The sequence below is a fragment of the Mobula hypostoma genome, chromosome 4 (genome assembly GCF_963921235.1).
Source record: "Mobula hypostoma chromosome 4, sMobHyp1.1, whole genome shotgun sequence".
Classification (NCBI taxonomy): domain Eukaryota; kingdom Metazoa; phylum Chordata; class Chondrichthyes; order Myliobatiformes; family Myliobatidae; genus Mobula; species Mobula hypostoma.
Window position 1 is genome coordinate 90,256,980 of NC_086100.1, and position 21,316 is coordinate 90,278,295.

Here is a 21,316-nt window from a genome sequence, read left to right on the forward strand (position 1 = left end):
TCTTCTATAAATCTATTGACTCGCATAACTAAGTTGACTACAACTCTTTCAACCCTGTCACTTGTAAAAGTCCTGTTTACTTTTCTTAGTTCCTGCTTCTCTGCAGCATCTGTTCTCAGGATGAGGGTGTCCATTCCAGAATATCTGAGGAGTCCTCCATCTTCAAAGAATGAGTTTTCTCTTCCTGTACCATCGATGCTGCTCTCGTCAACATCTCCTCCATTTCCCCTACGTCTGCCCTCGTCTCACTTTCCTGCTGCCATAACAGGGATAGAGTTCCCCTTATCCTTACCTACCACCCCATTATCCTCTGCATCAGGCACACCATTCTCCATAATTTCAAAGGGATCCTACCACTAAATACATCTTTCCTTCCTTCCCCTCCCACCTACCCCACTCTCCACTTTCTGCAGGGAACTCTTGTGTATGTGACTCCCTTAACCACAACCCTCCCCATTGATCTTCCTTCTGGCACTTACCCCTGCAAGCTGAACAAATTCTAACCTGCGCCTAGACCTCCTCCTTCACGGCCATTCAGGACCCAAGCAGTCCTTTCACTTGCAGTGGCACTTCACCTGCCAGTCTGTCAGGGTAATCTCTGTATCCAGGGCTCCTGGTGTGGCCTCTTCTATATCCATGAGACCCAAAGTAGATTGGGAGACCGCTTCATTGAGCACCTTTGCTCTGTCCACCACGAAAGGCTGGAATTCCTGGTGGCCACCCATTTTAATTTCATTTCCCATTCCCATTCTGACATGTCAGATCCATGGCCTCCTCTACTGCCACAATGAGGTCACTCTCAGGTTAGAGAAAGAACACCTCATGTTCTGTCTGAGTAGTCACCAACCTGATGGCATGAACATTGTTTTCTCTAACTTCTAGTCATTTCTCCCCGCTTCCCTCTCTTCCATTCCTATTCGGGCTCCTCCCTTATCCCTTCTCTTCTCCTCACCTGCCCATCACCTCCTTCTGGTGTCCCTCCTCCTTCCCTTTTCCACATGTCCACTCTCCTCTTCAATCACACTCCATCTTCTTTGGCCCTTTACCACCTATCTCATCCCAGCTTCTCACTTCATCTCCTCTCCCCCATCCACCCACCTTCCCTCTCACCTGGTTTCACAAGCTTGTATTCCTTCCCCTCTTCCCATTTTTTAATTCTGGCTTCTTCACCCTTCCTTTCCTGAAATGTCAACTGCTTATTTTGTTTCACAGATGCTGCTAGACCTGCTGAGTTCCTCCAGTGTGTGTTTCTCCCCAATGAGATGTCTTGGTGATACTCACTCTGAAGTCATCTGTGTGCTTAACTGGAGTGAGGTGAATCCGGAATTGAGGAAGTTCTCTCTGTACTGACTCATCTTAATTGCACTGAGCCAATCTTCTACTGAGGTAAAAGCAGTGAAGTCAGGGATGCTAGGATCCAACAGGGGTTGAGAAGGCCTGGTTTGATCAGAAAACAAGATAAAGTAACATTATTACACAGGTATGGAAGACTCTTTCTCAATTACACTCTCAGGAAAAGCTAGGGTCACTACTCTCTGATAGGTAAGTGATAGAATCATGGAGGAGATGATGACAATGTGGAGGGGATAAAATAGATTTGAGAATTAGTGTGAAGATATGTGCCCAATGGTTGGAGCAGACTTGGTGGGTCAAAGGGCTTGATCTCTCTCCATGAATCAAGAGCACAATTTTTAAACAGGTAGTCACACTGACTCCACATTCTCAGTTTGGTTCTGTGGGTAGCATATATTTGCACCAAAAGGTCAATGATCAAAAGAACATCTGGAGACTCGAGGTGCAGACAGTGCTCCACTGTTACGGAGACTCAGATAGTTCAGTGAGTCTCTTGCTGCCCTGTCAGTTGGATGTAATTAGCATTAATTAGAATCATTGAACACTAGAGCACACAGAAACAGGCCCTTTGGCCCATCCAGTCAATGCCAAACCATTAATCTGTCTAGCCCATCGATCTGTGCCCAGACCAGAGCCCTCCATACCCCTTCCCTCCATGTACCTATCCAAATGTATTAATTAATCAATCATGGATTGGGCAACTGCTATGTAAATATATCCTCCTAAATCTCAATACAAGGATAATGCACAGCTGCTTGTGTGGCTGCCTGCAAATTGATCTATTTGTCTACAAAATCACTGTAACCACATTTCAAAAATAATTGGCAGGAAAGCACTTGGGACATCTTGAAGAAAATTTAGTTATATTGAAATAAAAGTTTATTTCCACTGCTATTAATTTTCCTTAATAAGAGACAGTCTGGCCACACTTATTTGCACAGCTATTTTCCAAGGTCATTGCTCAAGTAAGTATGAAGTAATCAGCCTTGGGCCTGGGAGCTTTTCAGAACAGGAACCTGGAACACACGTCAATTTCCCTTATGATTTATGAAAGTCTGTAAGTCTGTAGACATGAGTTGAAAAGTCTGAGCATCACTTGGTTCTAGTTACTGAGCTGTCCTGGTTCTCGTTATTGTTATTAGATTATGGGTTCAGATGAATGAATGGGGGTTTTGTTTATAAAAGGAGGTTACACTGAAATGGGACACCACTTTGGGGGCCCTGGAAAGAATTAATCCTTTCTGTTTTCATGAGAGGACAAAATGACCCCTGGCCCCACTTCATCAACTTTTATAGGACAGAGTTGGCTGGGGCAGGGGAGTGTATGACATTAGGGACACAAACCATGGTTATAACTACTAATTGTGAGAGGGAAATTGACAGCAACTTGCCGCTGATCTTCCCTGTGGCTTGCTTATTTATTGCTTTTTCCTGCCTCAATTGTTTTGATAGTTCAATGGGAAAGTAGAATAAAATTAAGATTTCGTCACTTTCTCCAAATCAGTTTAAGGAGAATTTGGAATTATTTCCACATCAGTTCCTTGATTTGCAGGAGGATGTTACAGAGAGGGTTAAGGTAAAGTACATGGTTGGATGTGCAGAGAGTTTGGAATTTTACACTTATGATCTGAAGAGATTGATGTAGTAACTGCATTTGTGCTTTAATTTGTTAGCTAAAGATGGATCCCTCAAAATGGTTAAAACCAGAACTGCAAAATTTTGTTTGCATAGGAACACACATTTTAGAATTGCTTCCAGACACCACCTCCTTCATTTTGAATCTATTGGCCTTGCTTCTAACTGAGGCACCTTGCTGTGTTGTAGGAAGCACATCTTAGAGAACTAAATTTCTCAGTAGCTTGGCCTAAAGGTGGCTATGTAGAAGGGTTAAAGAAGAGAAGGAGCTGGAACAAAGACTGAAGGGGATAAAGGGATGAGGGCAGTCAGGTTTGTGAGGAGGTTGATCTAGCATCTAAATATGAGCACAGCCCAACTGGATTGAAGACAGTGTATTTGTATATAAATACACTTGGCAGTGTCACTCCCATGTTGCTCTAGCATTTTACACTCACAAGAACTTGCACTGCATTGCATCTTCCACAACCTTAAGATGGTTCCAGAGCAGTCTAGAGTTAGTTTAAGGGTTTTGAAGTGTAGTCACAAACATCCGAAGTCATGGCGGACCACTTACACACACAAACTTCTGAAGAATGGTAAATTGAGATGAATATTGACATAATTATTTCTTCAGTGATTCTAGCTGAGGGAGAAATAATGACCAGGATACCCCTGATCATCTCTAACAATTGCCAGAGATTTTGTTATGAAAGGGAGGAAAACAGGCTGCATGAAATTTAGCACTGAGTATCAGGGACTCGGGACTTTGAAGGTGTTAGAGTGGATTTCTTTTTGGGTAGATGATTTGTTAACACTTAAATGACTTTGGCCACCAGACTTCTATTTTAACTGTTTGACAAAGGACTGTGGATTGAGTCCACCACAATGGGCTTCCTAAAAGGTGTAAATACCAGATGCTTCTGGTGCCTGATGCTGTAGTTTCGAAGACAGTCTTATCTATACATTATAAATATTAATTGTCTTCTATGTTAGCACGTAAAATGCCAAATAAATGTATTGTGGATTGAACTAAAGGCTGTGGATACCAACACAGACATGTTGGTGTCAGAAGGATGAAATCCAAAGGTGTGATGTTCGTATGTAACTTCAAAAGGAAGCATTGTCTGTAACTTTTTAAGTAGCGATTGCCTTTGTGTTTAGCAAATAAATATCGAGCCCACATTTTAGCTAGCAGACCTTTCTGCGGAAAGCGTCTCCATCCGTTAAGATGCCTGCTGTACCTTGTTGTGTCGAATAAAGAAGCTGCTTTGTATCTACCAGTGACTCTGTCTCTCCGGTAATTTCATCTACGCTACAACATTTGGTGTCAGGAGTGGGATACCTTCGTGACCCGTCGTGTGGCCAGCGTTCCTAGCAGTCTTAAGATGGTGAGTATTTTTCTAAAATAACACTCACACTTGGATCTGTTCAGTCGGTGGTGCACGGATCACGAGGTAATCACGAACGTGGAGAGCTGAACTGGTAGATATTAAAGTACTGTGTGCATGTGCATGTGTGTTTATGTAAGTGAGGAATCTTTGCATGTTAACTTGGTGAGAGTTGGACCACCAGTTGCGAAAGGTGGTAACCAACGGTACAATTCGGGACGCCAGAAGGGCGTGTATACTCGTTCGGGGAGCTGCATTTTAGTGTATGCGTGTACAAGTGCGATGCAAAGGAATACAACAGGTATCATGAGTTCAAGTACCCAAAATTGGCAGATTGTAGAATACATACTCTGCAGTTTTATATTTTGCGTAGTGTAGGAATTAGTATGGAGGTATCTCAGGGCGAGGTTTTACCCAGATAAGTCTACCAGAATGGCACCTATTGAAGTCAGGCAACGTCAGGCTGAGAACCCTGACGATCCGAGCCAGCCCTTGACCTTGATTATGACTATTCATAAGCCTTTCACCCCCGGGCAGAAACAAAGCATTTTGTCCGAGTTGCCCTCCTTAAAGTCGCCTGTGGGAATTCAGAGTTCTGGCGCAAACTCGAGGAAATGGTTGAAATTCATCAGATGCACACTAAAGATATACATGCGTTAGTGAAAGCGAAGTGCCCAAGGAATATGTGGGACAGCATGGCCCAGGGGGTGCGGGATGGTACATGGGCAACTACCGGGAGCGCCAGTAATGAAGAAAGATATCGCTCCTTTAAAGGGGAAGTGAGGCAGTGGCAGGGGGGAGGCGAGAGTAGCTGGGGAACGATAATGGCTGTCATTCAAAAGGCTGACAAGACAGCCATGGATTACGTAGAATGTAAATACAGAGTGTACGAGGAGTATTCAGGATTGGATAACCCAGGGAGGGACGACCCAGTCTTCCCAAAAATGCTGAAGGAAGGCCTGAGCTCAGCCCACCAAGAAGTTTTAGATTTAGGCATAATGGTAGGGTCCAACTACTCTGAGATAGTTTCATGGGCCAGTGAGATAGACCAGAGAAAAGGCAAGAGAAATCGTAAAGTGGGTACAGTGGATGCAGCTGCCATGATGTCCCGGAGGGCTTGCTTTGCTTGCCAGCAGCCAGAGCAATTTTCTAAGGACTGCCGGACCAGGTATAAGGCAGTGAAGGAGTTGATATGCTACAGCTGTGGCCTATCGGGACATAGCTGGAGACAGTGTCCAAAGGGGAGGGGGAAACCCCAAGCGAAGCAGACGGCAGACACCCAGTCACTCACCCCATCAGCACCCAGTCTGTCCAATCTGACTGCTGACCAGATCATAGAACTAGTAAAAACAGCTTCTAAGTCAGGAAAAGATGTGGCAGCAGGCTCCACTGCCAGCAGGCTCTGGTGACCCGTGGATGTACACAACGGCATTGTTAGGGGGACGGCAATGCAATATGTTAGTGGACACAGGGGCATCTGTATCGATAACAGACTTGCCCTTACCAACAACCGGGCAGGCCAGTTATATCAGGGGTGTAGGAGGAAAAACAGTAAAAGCAGAAAGAAGCGAGAAGCAAACAACTAACAACAAACAACAGGAAGTCTGCAGATGCTGGGAATTCAAGCAACACACATCAAAGTTGCTGGTGAACACAGCAGGCCAGGCAGCATCTCTAGGAAGAGGTACAGTCGATGTTTCAGGCCGAGTCCTGACGAAGGGTCTCAGCCCGAAACGTCGACTGTACCTCTTCCTAGAGATGCTGTCTGGCCTGCTGCGTTCACCAGCAAATTTGATGTGTGTTGCAAGAAGTGAGAAGCAAATACTAGAAATCGGGGGAGTACAGCTTCCAGTGTATTTCTGGGTATGTCCAAATAATGAAGGCACGATCATTGGAATAGATATCCTAAGGGAAGTAGGAGCTCTTATAGATTCAGGAAAAGCAGAAGTAATATGGAAGAGTCAGGGGCAGCGAACACGCACAACCAACAGAATACACGGCCTGGCTAGCACAGGCGCAGCTGCCCTGATCATTAGAGACTGGAGTCAGGATGGTGTCTCTGGGTTACCATGTCAGCAGGTTCCAGCTGTGTGGGCTAGAGACAAGCAAGATTGTGAGCAGGTAAAGATAGGCCCAGTTAAAATAGAGGAGAGTCTGTATAAACCCCCTAAGCAGGACTCTATACAAACTGACACACTGACCACTGTTCAGGGTATAGCGAAGGAACAAAAACACCAGGGGATACTCAGAGAGACTGCGGCCACTCCAGAACATAAAGTTTTCCCAGTTCCTCCGAGGGCAGGCATTACTGCGAATAAAGCAGCAGGGGAACAAGAGGCAACTGAAATTGCAAGTGAGCAGGAGGAAACGATAGAAGCCAGCTTAGTAAAATTATATGAAGAGGAAGAGGCAGAGGAGAAGGAAAAATGGAGGAGAAAAGCAGCAAAGGAGGGATCAGATGGGTGCTGGACACATGGGGAGGAAAGAGTCACGGTGGCCCCACCCTGTATTAGACAGATACTACTGGAGTTTTATCATGGGGTGATGCATCAGGGAAGACAGAGCATGATCACAACCCTCTGGCAGGACTGGTGGTGGCCAGGGATGGGCCAGGATGTTGAGAAATTCTGCTGCCGTTGTATCATTTGTGCCCAGCATAACCCTGGTAAGGGCAGAAAGCTACAGCGGGCAAATCAGCCTCGGCCGAGGGGTCCGTGGGAAAACATCCAGATAGACTTCACAGGGCCCCTGCCAAAAATCAGGGGGAAAAGTTACTGTCGACTTAAAGTGTTAAAGGACCGAGTGAAACAGCAGTGAATCGCTGATCAGAAAGAGCCAGAGGGAAAGGGGATAATTCTTCCACAGCCCGGCGACCAAGTTACGGTGAGGGTGCTGCCAGAAAGGCCAGGGTTTGCCCCCAGGTGGATAGGACCACAGACGGTACTCTTAACCAATGATACGTCAGTCTGTGTACAGACTCGGTGAGGCAGCCAGTGGAAACGCTGGACCCAGGTTAAAGCACACAACTCACCCTCTTGTTGCTCCCACAGACGGAGTGGGGAACCAAGTGTACCCAGTAACCATGTAATTACAGAGAACCTCAGAGAGGAACACCAGCCGGCCATGGCAGACCTGACCACAGCTGATGAAAACATACCCGGAGAAAACGCAAAGGCAGAATACGCTGATAGCGTGGCAGAAGACACTGAGAACTTGTTGGAAAACCACGAATAGCCTGCTAAAGTGTGATGACGATGGTACTCTGTAAAGAAGGCTGGTTGCTGAAGGTAGATGATTAATTTTATAGCATAGTATAGAAAATTATTTGGGAAATAGATGGGGAGGGATTTTTGAGTTAAAGCAGAGATGGCAAGTTTCACCACTTCGATGGCATTTAAGACTGCACACGGCATCTTGAAGCAGTCACCCCGAGTCTGAAGAGCTGAGCCCTTTTCAGCAGTTGAGCCAGTGATCAATGGAACAGTTCGGAAGGGGGTGCCACTGGGGAGAGGTCCTTACAGACACTTACGTAGAGGCCACCCCAACTCCTTCCTGTACATGGATGAGAGAGCCCGTGGGTGCTCCTGGAAGGAGAGTTTCAGCGACCAGAGGATAAAGGGCCGAAGACAGAGGAATGTGATTTAAGATGCAGTCAGCCTGCAGGCACAGGAAAGCAGCTGCATTCCTAAAGACTTGGGACAGCCTCTCTGCTTAACATTTGGTAGGTAATGCTAAGATAGATAACAAAGTACATAAAATTGGGGGGGGGGGGGAATTTCGAGACAGGGCATTTTTGCTGCCCTATTTGAGCAGATCCTCCTAGGTTGGCCTTTCCTGATACAAATTTAATTTGTCCAGGAGGGCCAAGAGGAGGGACTGTTAGAGTAGATTTCTTTTTGGGTAGATGATTTGTTAACACTTAAATGACTTTGGCCACCAGACTTCTATTTTAACTGTTTGACAAAGGACTGTGGATTGAGTCCACCACAATGGGCTTCCTAAAAGGTGTAAATACCAGATGCTTCTGGTGCCTGATGCTGTAGTTTCGAAGACAGTCTTATCTATACATTATAAATATTAATTGTCTTCTATGTTAGCACGTAAAATGCCAAATAAATGTATTGTGGATTGAACTAAAGGCTGTGGATACCAACACAGACATGTTGGTGTCAGAAGGATGAAATCCAAAGGTGTGATGTTCGTATGTAACTTCAAAAGGAAGCATTGTCTGTAACTTTTTAAGTAGCGATTGCCTTTGTGTTTAGCAAATAAATATCGAGCCCTCATTTTAGCTTGCAGACCTTTCTGCGGAAGGCGTCTCCATCCGTTAAGATGCCTGCTGTACCTTGTTGTGTCGAATAAAGAAGCTGCTTTGTATCAACCAGTGACTCTGCCTCTCCGGTAATTTCATTCACGATACAACAGAAGGGATCCTGAACTCTGAACACCCTGACTGAGAGTGAGGGTGCTTTCAGCAGAGCATTGGCTGGCACCCTTCTGCACACTAAGGTGGATGTACTTTTTCCCAGGGCTGAAATAGCTAACACGAGAGGGCACAGTTTTAAGGTGCTTGGAAGTAGGTACAGAGAAGATGTCAGGGGTAAGTTTTTTTACGCAGAGAGTGATGAGTGCGTTGAATGGGCTGCCGGCGACGGTGGTGGAGGCGGATACAATAGGATCTTTTAAGAGAGAGTGTATAGGCACATGGAGCTTAGAATAATAGAGGGCCAAGTGTAACCCTATGTAATTGCTAAAGTTTGGCATAGCATTTTGGGCCGAAGGGCCTGTATTGTGCTGTAGGTTTCTTATGTTTCTATGTTTCTAATAACATAACTTCTCATTACATAATAATGTGAATATTGTGAAGAATATAATAGCCTGCATTATATTTGGAAAAAAAGGGAACCTTCTTTTCTATATACTGGAGAGGAATGAAGATTATAAGAGATTCTCCAGATGTTGGAATCTGGAGCAACAAACAAAATGCTGGATGATCTCAGTTGGTCAGTCCAGATGAAGGGTCTCAACCCAAAGTGGTGACTCCACTTCTATCGACAGATGCTGCCTGTCCCACCAAGTTTCTCCAGCATTCATTTTGTTGCCTAAAGAAGAAAAATCATTCCTTTTGTTTCCAAGGCACCAAATGCAAAATCGAAGAATGGTGATGAAAGCTTTCCCTATGAAGTGTAAGTGTCAAGTCTCAGAATTGCATCTATATCTGAAAAAAAAGAGGAGAATCTAACCACTACAATAGGCAAAACCAAATGGGAAAAGTGGCAGCATGATTAGTCCACTTGACAGAAGATGATCAAAACCTACACTGCGGTAATGGTGGCCATGGTCTTGAGGCTGGCTGGGTTCCGGATCATTTTGTCCAAGGTGTTGACATTCTGAGCAAATTTAGGTCTGGAATTACGGTCTTTCTGCCAACAGTCTAGCATGAGCTGATGCAAGGCAGCCGGGCAGTCCATGGGTGGAGGAAGGCGATAGTCCTGCTCAATAGCATTGATGACCTGAAAATACATACAACACCTGATTATAGAACAGTTGCAGGGAAGTTTCGTAATTGCTCGTGATTGAGATGTTACTGGGCTGCTGAGAATAAGTTTAATTATAACAGGACAGAAACAGGCCCATTAGCCCAATTCACCTGTGCTCACCAAGATGTTAATCCAAGCTTATTCTAATTTCCTGTGTTTGTCCCACTCCCTTATCTCATTTTCCCGTGTTCGTCCCACACTCTTATCCCATCTCCCTGTGTTTGTCCCACACCCTTATCCCACTTCCTTGTGTTTGTCCCACACCCTTATCCCATTTCCCTGTGTTTGTTCCACACCCTTATCTCATTTTCCCGTGTTCGTCCCACACTCTTATCCCATTTCCCTGTGTTTGCCCCACACCCTTATCCCATTTCCCTGTGTTCCTCCCACACCCTTATCCCATTTTCCCGTGTTTGTCCCACACCCTTATCCCATTTCCCTGTGTTTGTCCCACACCCTTATCCCATTTTCCTGTGTTTGTCCCACACCCTTATCCCATTTCCCTGTGCTTGTCCCATACCCTTATCTCATTTTCCTGTGTTTATCCCACACCCTTATCCCATTTCCCTGTGCTTGTCCCATACCCTTATCTCATTTTCCTGTGTTTGTCCCATACCCTTATCCCATTTTCCTGTGTTTGTCCCACACCCTTATCCCATTTTCCCGTGTTTGTCCCATACCTTTATCCCATTTTCCTGTGCTTTTCCCATGCCCTGTGAAAAAAATACTATCCACGTATAATACATGAGGGAGCTGACAACAGAAGTCCTTCTCACCAATTTCTGACAACAGAAGTCCTTCTCCCCCATTTGGCTTGTTTGCAAGTTCTGCTGAATTACTTTGATAGCAGAATACAGTATATCCTTCTCCAAAAGAGCCTCCAGGGTGCAACATGCAGACTTACAGCCATTAATATTATTTTGCACTATTATTTTGGTGACCCAGTGACCCATGGTTGATATTCATCTCTGGTGGAGTTTATGTTCACCCTATGACTGTGTGGGTTTCCTGTGAGCGCTCTGGTTGCCTCGCACATCTAGTAGGTAAGTTAACTGGCTGCTGTAAGTTAACACTAGTGTGCTGTTTGGTATAGGATTGGGGTGGAGTTGGGGAGAGTAAAATGGGATTCGAGTACATGGGTGGTTGATTGTCAGCATGGGCTCACTGTGCTGAAGGGCCCACTTGTGTGATGTATGATTCTATAACTCTATACATACATGCATATTAGCTGCATAAGTGAAAGTGCACAGCAAATCTGCAATTATTGAAGCAAAAAGATGCACAAAGTCATTGTGTGGGACAACAGCAAAACCAGCGGCTTACAGAGAGTTAAACAACCCCATAGTGAAAGGACAGAACTTCCTTTTGCGCTGTCATGCTCGGAGAATAGATGCCCAGCAATTAATTGATGAAGAAGCTCCAGGAATTACCAGGATCCTTTGAATCATTTCCCTGGTGAAGAGGTACCTTCTTGGATAGGTAAACTAACACGCCAAATGAGCTGCCCCAAAGATCCCCATAGATCACGACAGGAAAGGAAGGGGAAATACACAGTGACTGAAGGGAAAGCTGGATATTAATGTAAATAGCTGCAGAAGGAAGTACTGAAGCAACATTCACAACATGCTGGAGGAACTCAGCAGGTCGGGCAGCATCAGAGGAGAAGATCGGTCGACATTTCAGGCCGGAACCCTTCGTCAGGACCCTGATGCTGCCCGACCTGCTGAGTTCCTCCAGCGTGTTGTGAGTGTTGCTTTGACCCCAGCACCTGCAGGTTATTTTGTGTTTAGGAAGTACTGAAGGAGTTAATGATGGGTGAGATACAGTATGAGGTAACCTCAGAATTTTGATCTAAGCAATGGGCATCCCAATGCTGCCCACTTCCCCATGCTAACACCAGCCTCCCTCAGCTCACTGCTGTTGAGCACTTCGTCCATGCTGTCTGTCCAGGTGACCATTCCAATCTTCCTTTGGCGAGCAGTTCACCATCCACTTCAGGTGAACTCGAGCAAAATTCACACTCTAACCCAAATTTGCTGCTGGCCCATACTGATTGCCATTCTTAACCTTTCATCTTCATATTCAATTTAATCCCACCATGACTCTGCCCCACTCTATTCTTCAAGCAATACACCCTCCAACATATTTCCTCTGCTGGCCTTTTTGTATCTTCAATGTAATGCCTACTATAGCCAGCCTGTCACATGGCTTTGTAGACCCCCAGAATTCCTTTCCACAGAACTTCATAAAACTTCCTTTGGCAAAGTATCAGTCCTGACACTTCTTATTTTGTTTCAGTATCATTTGTTTTATTTGACAATATCACTCTGAGCTTGCTTGGAGTATTTGAGTGTCGAAAGCTTTATCTCAATTCATTGTGCCGTGGAACAGAGAGGTGGAAAAGCAAGCATAATGGGGTATAGAAATGGCATAGATGTAAAGATTAAGGGCTCCACCTTCCTGTTTAAGATTGCTATTTTCTTTCTCACATTATAGCAATTTACATTAATATCCAGCTTTCCCTTCAGTCACTGTGTATTTCCCCTTCCTTTCCTGTCATGATCTATGGGGATTTTTGGGGCAGCTCATTTGGCGTGTTAGTTTACCTATCTAAGGAGGACATAAATAATCTTCCAGAAATAGTAGGGGACAGAGGGTCCAGTGAGATGGAGGAACTGAGCGAAATACATGTTAGTAGGGAAGTGGTGTTAGGTAAATTGAAGAATTTGAAGGCAGATAAATCCCCAGGGCCAGATGGTCTGCATCCTAGAGTGCTTAAGGAAGTAGCCCAAGAAATAGTGGATGCATTAGTGATAATTTTTCAAAACTCGTTAGATTCTGGACTAGTTCCTGAGGATTGGAGGGTGGCTAATGTAACTCCACTTTTTAAAAAAGAAGGGAGAGAGAAACCGGGGAATTATAGACCAGTTAGCCTAACATCGGTGGTGGGGGAACTGCTGGAGTCAGTTATCAAGGATGTGATAACAGCACATTTGGAAAGCAGTGAAATGATCAGACAAAGTCAGCATGGATTTATGAAAGGAAAATCATGTCTGACGAATCTCTCAGAATTTTTTGAGGATGTAACTAGTAGAGTGGATAGGGGAGAACCAGTGGATGTGGTATATTTGGATTTTCAGAAGACTTTTGACAAGGTCCCACACAGGAGATTAGTGTGCAAACTTAAAGCACACGGTATTGGGGGTAAGGTATTGGTGTGGGTGGAGAATGGTTAGCAGACAGGAAGCAAAGAGTGGGAATAAACGGGACCTTTTCAGAATGGCAGGCAGTGACTAGTGGGGTACCGCAAGGCTCAGTGCTGGGACCCCAGTTGTTTACAATATATATTAATGACTTGGATGAGGGAATTAAATGCAGCATCTCCAAGTTTGCGGATGACACGAAGTTGGGTGGCAGTGTTAGCTGTGAGGAGGATGCTAAGAGGATACAGGGTGACTTGGATAGGTTGGGTGAGTGGGCAAATTCATGGCAGATGCAATTTAATGTGGATAAATGTGAAGTTATCCACTTTGGTGGCAAAAATAGGAAAACAGATTATTATCTGAATGGTGGCCGATTAGGAAAAGGGGAGGTGCAACGAGACCTGGGTGTCGTTATACACCAGTCATTGAAAGTGGGCATGCAGGTACAGCAGGCGGTGAAAAAGGCAAATGGTATGCTGGCATTTATAGCGAGAGGATTCGAGTACAGGAGCAGGGAGGTACTACTGCAGTTGTACAAGGCCTTGGTGAGACCACACCTGGAGTATTGTGTGCAGTTTTGGTCCCCTAATCTGAGGAAAGACATCCTTGCCATAGAGGGAGTACAAAGAAGGTTCACCAGATTGATTCCTGGGATGGCAGGACTTTCATATGAAGAACGACTGGATGAACTGGGCTTGTACTCGTTGGAATTTAGAAGATTGAGGGGGGATCTGATTGAAACGTATAAGATCCTAAAGGGATTGGACAGGCTAGATGCAGGAAGATTGCTCCCGATGTTGGGGAAGTCCAGAACGAGGGGCCACAGTTTGAGGATAGAGGGGAAGCCTTTTAGGACCGAGATTAGGAAAAACTTCTTCACACAGAGAGTGGTGAATCTGTGGAATTCCCTGCCACAGGAAACAGTTGAGGCCAGTTCATTGGCTATATTTAAGAGGGAGTTAGATATGGCCCTTGTGGCTACGGGGGTCAGGGGGTATGGAGGGAAGGCTGGGGCGGGGTTTTGAGTTGGATGATCAGCCATGATCATAATAAATGGCGGTGCAGGCTCGAAGGGCCGAATGGACTACTCCTGCACCTATTTTCTATGTTTCTATGTTTCTATTATGTTTGTGAGAAGGGCTAATGCCAGGATATTATGCAAATGTTTCAGGAGCAAGTAAATGCTCCAGTGGTAGATTGTATTGATAGGTGAATTGCCAAAATAGGTAAACAAATAGGAGTTAATTATTATCATATGTAATTGTTCATTGACCTTAAACAACCTTAATATCCTTCACTTCTTCATGTTTTGATTTAAAAACACATGTTTTTGAGGGATACAATCTCTTGACAACCACAGAAACAGCTGCTGGAAGAGTGCAGATGATTTCCTTATTCAGTCAAAACATCTGACCTCTAAGGCTATCAGACTCAATAATTCCTTCTCACCAGTTCTCCGGAGGCCTTCATCAAAACCAAGAGTTGGAACAAAAATAAATGGTAAAAAAAATCCTCACTAATGCTTGGAATAATTATTTAAAATAGATTATTTCTTGGCAGAACTGTTGGTGAATTGTACTTAAGGGGGTGATTTTATTCAAAGTTTTTATGTGTTTGATCTATGATGAGGAATTCTGTGAATTTAACATTTGAACTACATTAACACTCATTGGTTGATAGATGTTAAAAATTCTTTCCGGCTGAAAATAACTGCTTTTATTTTTTTGTCATCCAGAGACTTTCTGTTGTGCGTGAGGAACAGCAGCGATGAGGAACGTTTAGCACCGATTGACTGCCAAGGATATCAAAAGGTATCTTGTCTGAGATGATTCAATTCTAATATGCTAATTGTGGTATAAAATGGAGTAATGGAAGATAATATTTTCTACTGAAAGGAGATGTGGTGAGAAAATGGTTTGGGCAGTCATCCTCTGGAAAGTTGGGGGGCGGGGGGCAGTTTCTAAAATGGGTCTTCTTTACACTTCCACTCCAATTTCTGCCTAGGTGAGGTACAACGTGGAATGATTGACCTTGCAACACTCATTTTGGCATACTGAAGGGGGACTAAGTTGTCTGAGATATGATCATCATTGTTCTTCACTGTGACAATCATGTTCCGGGAATGCGGTGTTGGATAAGGACACCATTAAGCCCAGTTCCTCACTTACTTCTGATCCTTCTTGTAACAAAGTGTCAACATTCTATCCCAGTGATCATCTCCTGACCACATGGAACACAAGTCCCAATTTCCCAGCTTTCTGAATTCCCAGTGGGTTCAACCACCAACTTGAACTCACCACCCCCAGTATCCCAAAAGTCTCCAATAAATATTCTTTCCCTGAGCCTGGCTCCTGACTCAGGGATGGTCCACAGAGGCCATGAAGAACGTTACACAATGCTGACAATAATCACCATTTCTGACTTTTACCCTGATATGCATGATACTGATCCTCTATGATGTTCTGCTCCCCCAGCACCCCACCATTGGTAAACACCCCATCATGATCCCTGCTCTTCTGTCTCATTCCACCTGAATCCTATTCCTTGAAGATTTCCTCCAAACAGAATCTGCTGTTTAGGTTTCCCCCCACTTTCCCCAGCCCAGCATCTTGTGGAATATCCTTGATGCTCACCGCTTCCTAAAGAACCACCTCAACATTAGGTAGGCCTGCCAACCCTTAGCTTAATGCTGACCTTCCAGATGCCAGTTTCCTTTCCAGTCGAAGTCCTCATGGCATACTTTCCATTCAGGATGCTGAATACCTCCTTGAAAGGCCTAGAGCTACTAAAATCAGTGGGGATAACTACTAGAAAAGTGTTGGTATCCCTTTATATAGCCCACCTACCACATGAATTTGAATATAAAAGAATATCTAAAGCATAGATCAAGGTAAAAAAGGATAGGAACAAAAGCAACTGAATGTAATGTAGTTGCAGATCAGCTCTGGGTTAAGTTAATTGGAAAGCTTGATTAATATAGTCATCCCCATCCTTCACTTCCCTACCATAGCGAGTTGATTTGGTGTTAATATTTGTCACAGAGGAAGATTTGGTACCTCAACAACTTATTCTGACTCTAAGAACAAATACCCTCCTTTATGCTTGAGTGGACCTGCCTTCTCCTTAGTTATCCTCTTTTGCTTAATATAGAATACCTTGGGATTATCCTTGACCCTGGTCACCAAAGCTAGTTCTTGCCCACCTTCAGCCTCCTTAATTGCCTTCTCGAGCACTTTCTTGGTATTTCTATATTTTACAATGGCCCAGTCTGATTTTAGCTTCCTAAACCATATATGTCCTTCCTTTTTTATTCCTGACTAAATTTAGGATCTAGTGTACTTTTACATTAGCAACCTTGCCCTCACTCAAGAACAGAACTTGCTGATCCTGAACCTGCTAAGTTGGTCCTTAAACAACTACCACATGTCAACTAGTTCAGATGTGGACTAGTCCAACAGCAGCTGCTCCCAATCAATGCCCCTTAGCTCCTGTCTAAATAACCTTCCCCAAATTTAGATTCTTTCTGCAAGATCCCATTTTATCCTTATTCATAACAATCTTAAAACATAATGTGTTGTGGCCACTATTTCCAAAGTGTTCACTCCCTATCATTTCTGCAACCTTCTCTGGCTCATTTCCCAAAACCAGGCCCAGTATGTTTTCTCTTCAGTTGGACTCTCCACATACTATTTCAAGAACCCCTCTTGAAGAAATACCACCCCATCTGCACCTCTTGCATTAAGAAATGGAATCAATCGTGGGGAAGTTTAAGTCTTCAGGTATGACAACAGTGTTGATTCAACACATTTCCCCATCTAAATGCAACAGCTGGAATTTCAGGGAGCAATTCGGAAGGTGCAGGATATATACAAACTAAAGAGGAAGACGTATTCTAAAGGCAGGATGATGCAACAGTAAGTAATAAGAGAAGACAAAGCCAATATAAAAGCCAAAGAAAGGGCATGTGAGTAAAAGCTAGTGGGAAGTGAGAGGATTGGGAAGCTTTTAAAAACCAACAGAAGGCAACTAAAAAAGTCCTTAATAGGGAAAAGATAGAATATGAATGTAAGCTAGCCAGTAATATTAAAGAGAAAAATTTCTTCAGATACCCAAAATGTAAAAGAGAGGTGAGAATAGATATCAGACCACTGGAAAATGATGCTGGAGAGGTACTAATGAGGAACAAGAAATGGCAGATGAACTGAATAAGTATTTTGTATCAGTCTTCACTGTGGAAGACACCAGCAGTATGCCAAAAGTTTGAGAGTGTCAGGGGGCAGAAGTGAGTGAAGTTGCCATTACTAGGGTGAAGGTTCTTGGGAAACTGACAGGTCTGATGGTAGAGAAGTCAACTCTACCAAGATGGTTTACACCCCAGGGTTCTGAAAGAGGTAGTTGAAGAGATTATAGAGACATTAGTAATGATCTTTCAAGAATCACTGGATTCTGGAATAGTTCTGGAAGACTGGAAAACTGCAAATGTCGCTCCACTGCTCAAGAAGGAAAAGAGGCAGAAGAAAGGAAATTATAAGCTAGTTGCTTTGACCTCAGTGGTTGGAAAGATGCTGAGTCTATTTTTAAGGATTGGTTTTGGGGTATTTGGAGGCACATGATAAAATAGGTCATAGTCAGAATGGTTTCCTTAAGGGAAAATTTTGCCTGACAAATCTGTTGGAATTCTTTGAAGAAATAACAAGGCAGGATAGACAAAGGAGAATTAGTGGATGTTATGTGCTTAGATTTTCAGAGCGATCTTGACAAGGGACCATAGAAGTTGAGAGCCTACGGTATTACAGGAAATACTAGCATGGATTAAATATTAGCTGATTGGCAGGAGGCATATAGTGGGAATAAAGGGAGCCTTTTCGGGTTGGCTGCTAGTGACTTGTGATGTTCCACGTGGGTCTGCATTGAGACTTCTTTTCACATTATATGTCAAAGATATGGATGAAGGAATTGATAGTTTTATGCCAAGTTTGTGTCAGTGGTGAGGATGGCAAATGCAATTTTAGCATTCATTTCATAAGGACTAGAATATAAGACCATAAAACCATAAGATATAGGAGGAGAATTAGGCTATTTGGCCCTTTGAGTCTACTCCACTATTTCACCATGGCTGATCCATTTTTCCTCTGAGCCCCAATCTCCTGTCTTCTCTCCGTATCCTTTCAAGCCCTGACCAATCCAGAATCTATCAACCTCTGCCTTAAAAATACATAAAGACTTGGTCTCCACAGCTGCCTGCAGCAATGAGTTCCACAGATACACCACTCACTGGCTAAAGAAATTCCTCATTATCTCCATTCTAAAAGGATGTCTTAGACTCTCCCACCACAGGAAACATCCTCTCCACATCCACTCTTATCAAGGCCTTTCACCATTTGATTGGTTTCAATTAAGTCACCCCACATTCTTCTGAATTCCAGTGAATACAGGCACAGACCCAATCTGCAAGTTAACCTTTAAGGAATCCTGCACAAAGACTCTCAAATCACTTTGCATCTCTGATTTTTGAATTTTCTCGCTATTCAGAAAATAGTCTAATCTTTCATTTCTTCGACTAAAGTGCAAGACCAAATACTTCCTGACACTGTATTCCACCTGCCGCTTATTTGTCCATTCTCCTACTCTAAGTCCTTCTGTAGCCTCTCTACTTCCTCAAAACTACCTACCCCTCCACTTACCTTCAAATCATCAGCAGACTTAGCAAGAAAGCCATCAATTCCATCATCCAAATCACTGACATATGAAGTAAAAAGAAGCAGTCCCAACACAGAACCCATTAGTCACTGGCAGCCAACCAAAAAAGGCTCCCTTTATTTCCATTCTTTGCTTCCTGCCAATCAGCCACTGCTTTCTCCATGCTAGAATCTTTTCTGTAATACATGGGCTTGCAGCTTGTTAAGCGTGGCACCTTGTCAAAGGAACTTCTGAAAATCCAAGTTCAGAACATATACCGATTCTCCTTTGTCTACCCAGCTTGTTATTTCTTCAAAGAATTCCAACAGATTTGTCAGGCAAGATTTTCCCTCGAGGAAACCATGCTGACTATGGCCTATTTGATGTGCTGACGTTGGAGAGGGTACAGAGAAGACTCACTAGAATGATTCTGGGAATGAGAGGGTTAACATATGAGGAACGTTTGTCCGCTCTTGGACTGTATTCCTTGGAGTTTAGAAGAATGAGGGGAGACCTCATAGAAACATTTTGCATGTTGAAAGGCATGGACAGAGTGGATGTGGCAAAATTGTTTCCCATGATGGGGGAGTCTAGTATGAGAGGGCATGACTTAAGGATTGAAGGGCGCCCATTCAGAACAGAAATGCGAAGAAATTTTTTTTAAGTCAGAGGGTGGTGAATCTATGGAATTTGTTGCCATGGGCAGCAGTGGAGGCCAAGTCATTGGGTGTATTTAAGGCAGAGATTGATAGGTATCTGAGTAGCCAGGGCATCAAAGGTTATGGTGAGAAGGCAGGGGAGTGGGACTAAATGGGAGAACGGATCAGCACATGATGAAATGGCAGAGCAGACTTGATGGGCCGAATGGCCGACTTCTGCTCCTTTGTCTTATGGTCTATTTTATGTTCCTCTAAGTAACCCAAAACTGCACACAAAGACTGATAAAAAATGTGCAAAAGAAGACTATCTGTGCAAATACAAGAAAAAAAAGATAAATAAATAAATAATACCGAGGATATGAGTTATAGAGTCCTCCAAAGTGAGTCCATAGGTTGTGAAATCAGTGTTGAGTTGAGGTGAGTGAAGTTATCCATCCTGGTACAGGAGCTGATGCTTTAAGGGTAATAACTGTTCCTGAATCGCGTGGTGTGGGACTTAAGGAACCTGTACCTCCTCTCCATCTATCCCAGCATGTGAAGACAGACTCCGGCGGATTGAGCGGACGAGACCTATGGAAGGTCCAACGGTCAAGAAGGCGATCTCTGCAAGCGTCGTGGAATGTGTAGAGCAGGACAAGACACAGAAGACGTCCTGGTCATCCACTGCGCCTAGTCCCATCTCCAGCTGTCTAGACTCTGTCTTGCCACTGGATCCAGATGGGAATTGGGAAGAGAGAGTGAGGCTGACGCTGCGCAACTCTCCCTCACTTAAATCCAAATCACGCCCTAGTCTCGACACCATCATAATGGTGTCGAGGTCCTCATCGACGTCAACGATGGACGAACAACCAACCTCCTCTCCAATGGAAGCAGTGAGAAGAGAGCATGGCCTGGAGGGAGGGGTCTTGGTATAACTTCCACACTTCTCAATTCATTCTCCTTCCAATAAAGACTAATATTAATTTATCTTGTACCACAAACATTTATTGATTGGCAACCTTCCCCCAGACATTCTCTCTTCTCCCCTTCATCACTGGGCAGAAGATACAAAAGCCTGAAAGCACATACAACCAGCTTCTACCCTGCTGTAATAAAACTGTAAAATGTCTTCTAGCATGAGATATAGACTCCGTACATCACAACTTACGTCTTTACAATCTTGCACTTTACTGTTTAACTGCACTGCACTTTCTCTGCAGTTGTTACATTTTATTCTGCATTGTTATTTTCCACATGTTCCACTTCAGCGAATTGTATAACAATTTGATCTGTAGGAACAGACAAGCTTTTCACTGTATCTTGGGATTGTGCCAATAATAAACCAATTCTAATTCCAATTCTCTCACCATTTAAAACTACTCAAATCAAAAACCTGTAGGCTGCACCAGCCCAAACAGCCCAGGCTCAGATGTTTGGTGTCAGCATCTGTTAGAAACACAGACACCATAGGACCAATTCACAGGTTCAGGATCCTCAAGATATACATACAGTCTATACAACAGCTGTTGGAGCGAGCTCATGTAGGAAAAAGCAAATGACTAATCAAAGTCCATTAGCTGCTAATCAGATTGTCATTATGCAGATCAGTGTCACTGAGAGGATGAAGGCAAAGAAATGATCTCAGTCCTAGTTATCTCACGCACTCTTGAAGATAATAAAGAATACCAATTAGAGGAGTTGAAAAATATGAGCATGTTCTTATGGTAAAAAAAGTGCACCGGAATCAAATGTATTGTTTCCTTAGGCTGGAAGATTTACATAACATAGTCTGGAGAAAGAGAATCAGAACAGATTCATGAGCAAACTTTAACCCTACTTGTCCAGTGAAAATCTCCCCTTCACACAAATCCTGATTTTAACCTGGTCTGAGAGGAGAC

At 43.8% G+C, this 21,316-nt stretch overlaps 1 protein-coding gene across 5 annotated transcripts in view; it reads right to left on the reverse strand.

The window, feature by feature from the left end:
* LOC134345458 (ephrin type-B receptor 1) overlaps positions 1-21,316 on the reverse strand; it is a 700,860-nt gene that overhangs the window by 42,167 nt on the left and 637,377 nt on the right. For 3 of the 5 annotated variants that reach the window (XM_063046149.1, XM_063046150.1, XM_063046148.1), the window contains exons 14-15: positions 9,678-9,871; positions 1,282-1,437 (exon numbers count right to left, since the gene is read on the reverse strand). In XM_063046149.1, coding sequence (XP_062902219.1) covers positions 1,282-1,437; positions 9,678-9,871 — 350 coding nt within the window. The remainder of the gene's footprint in view (positions 1-1,281; positions 1,438-9,677; positions 9,872-21,316) is intronic. The other 2 variants (XM_063046152.1, XM_063046151.1) reach the window with 1 other exon arrangement.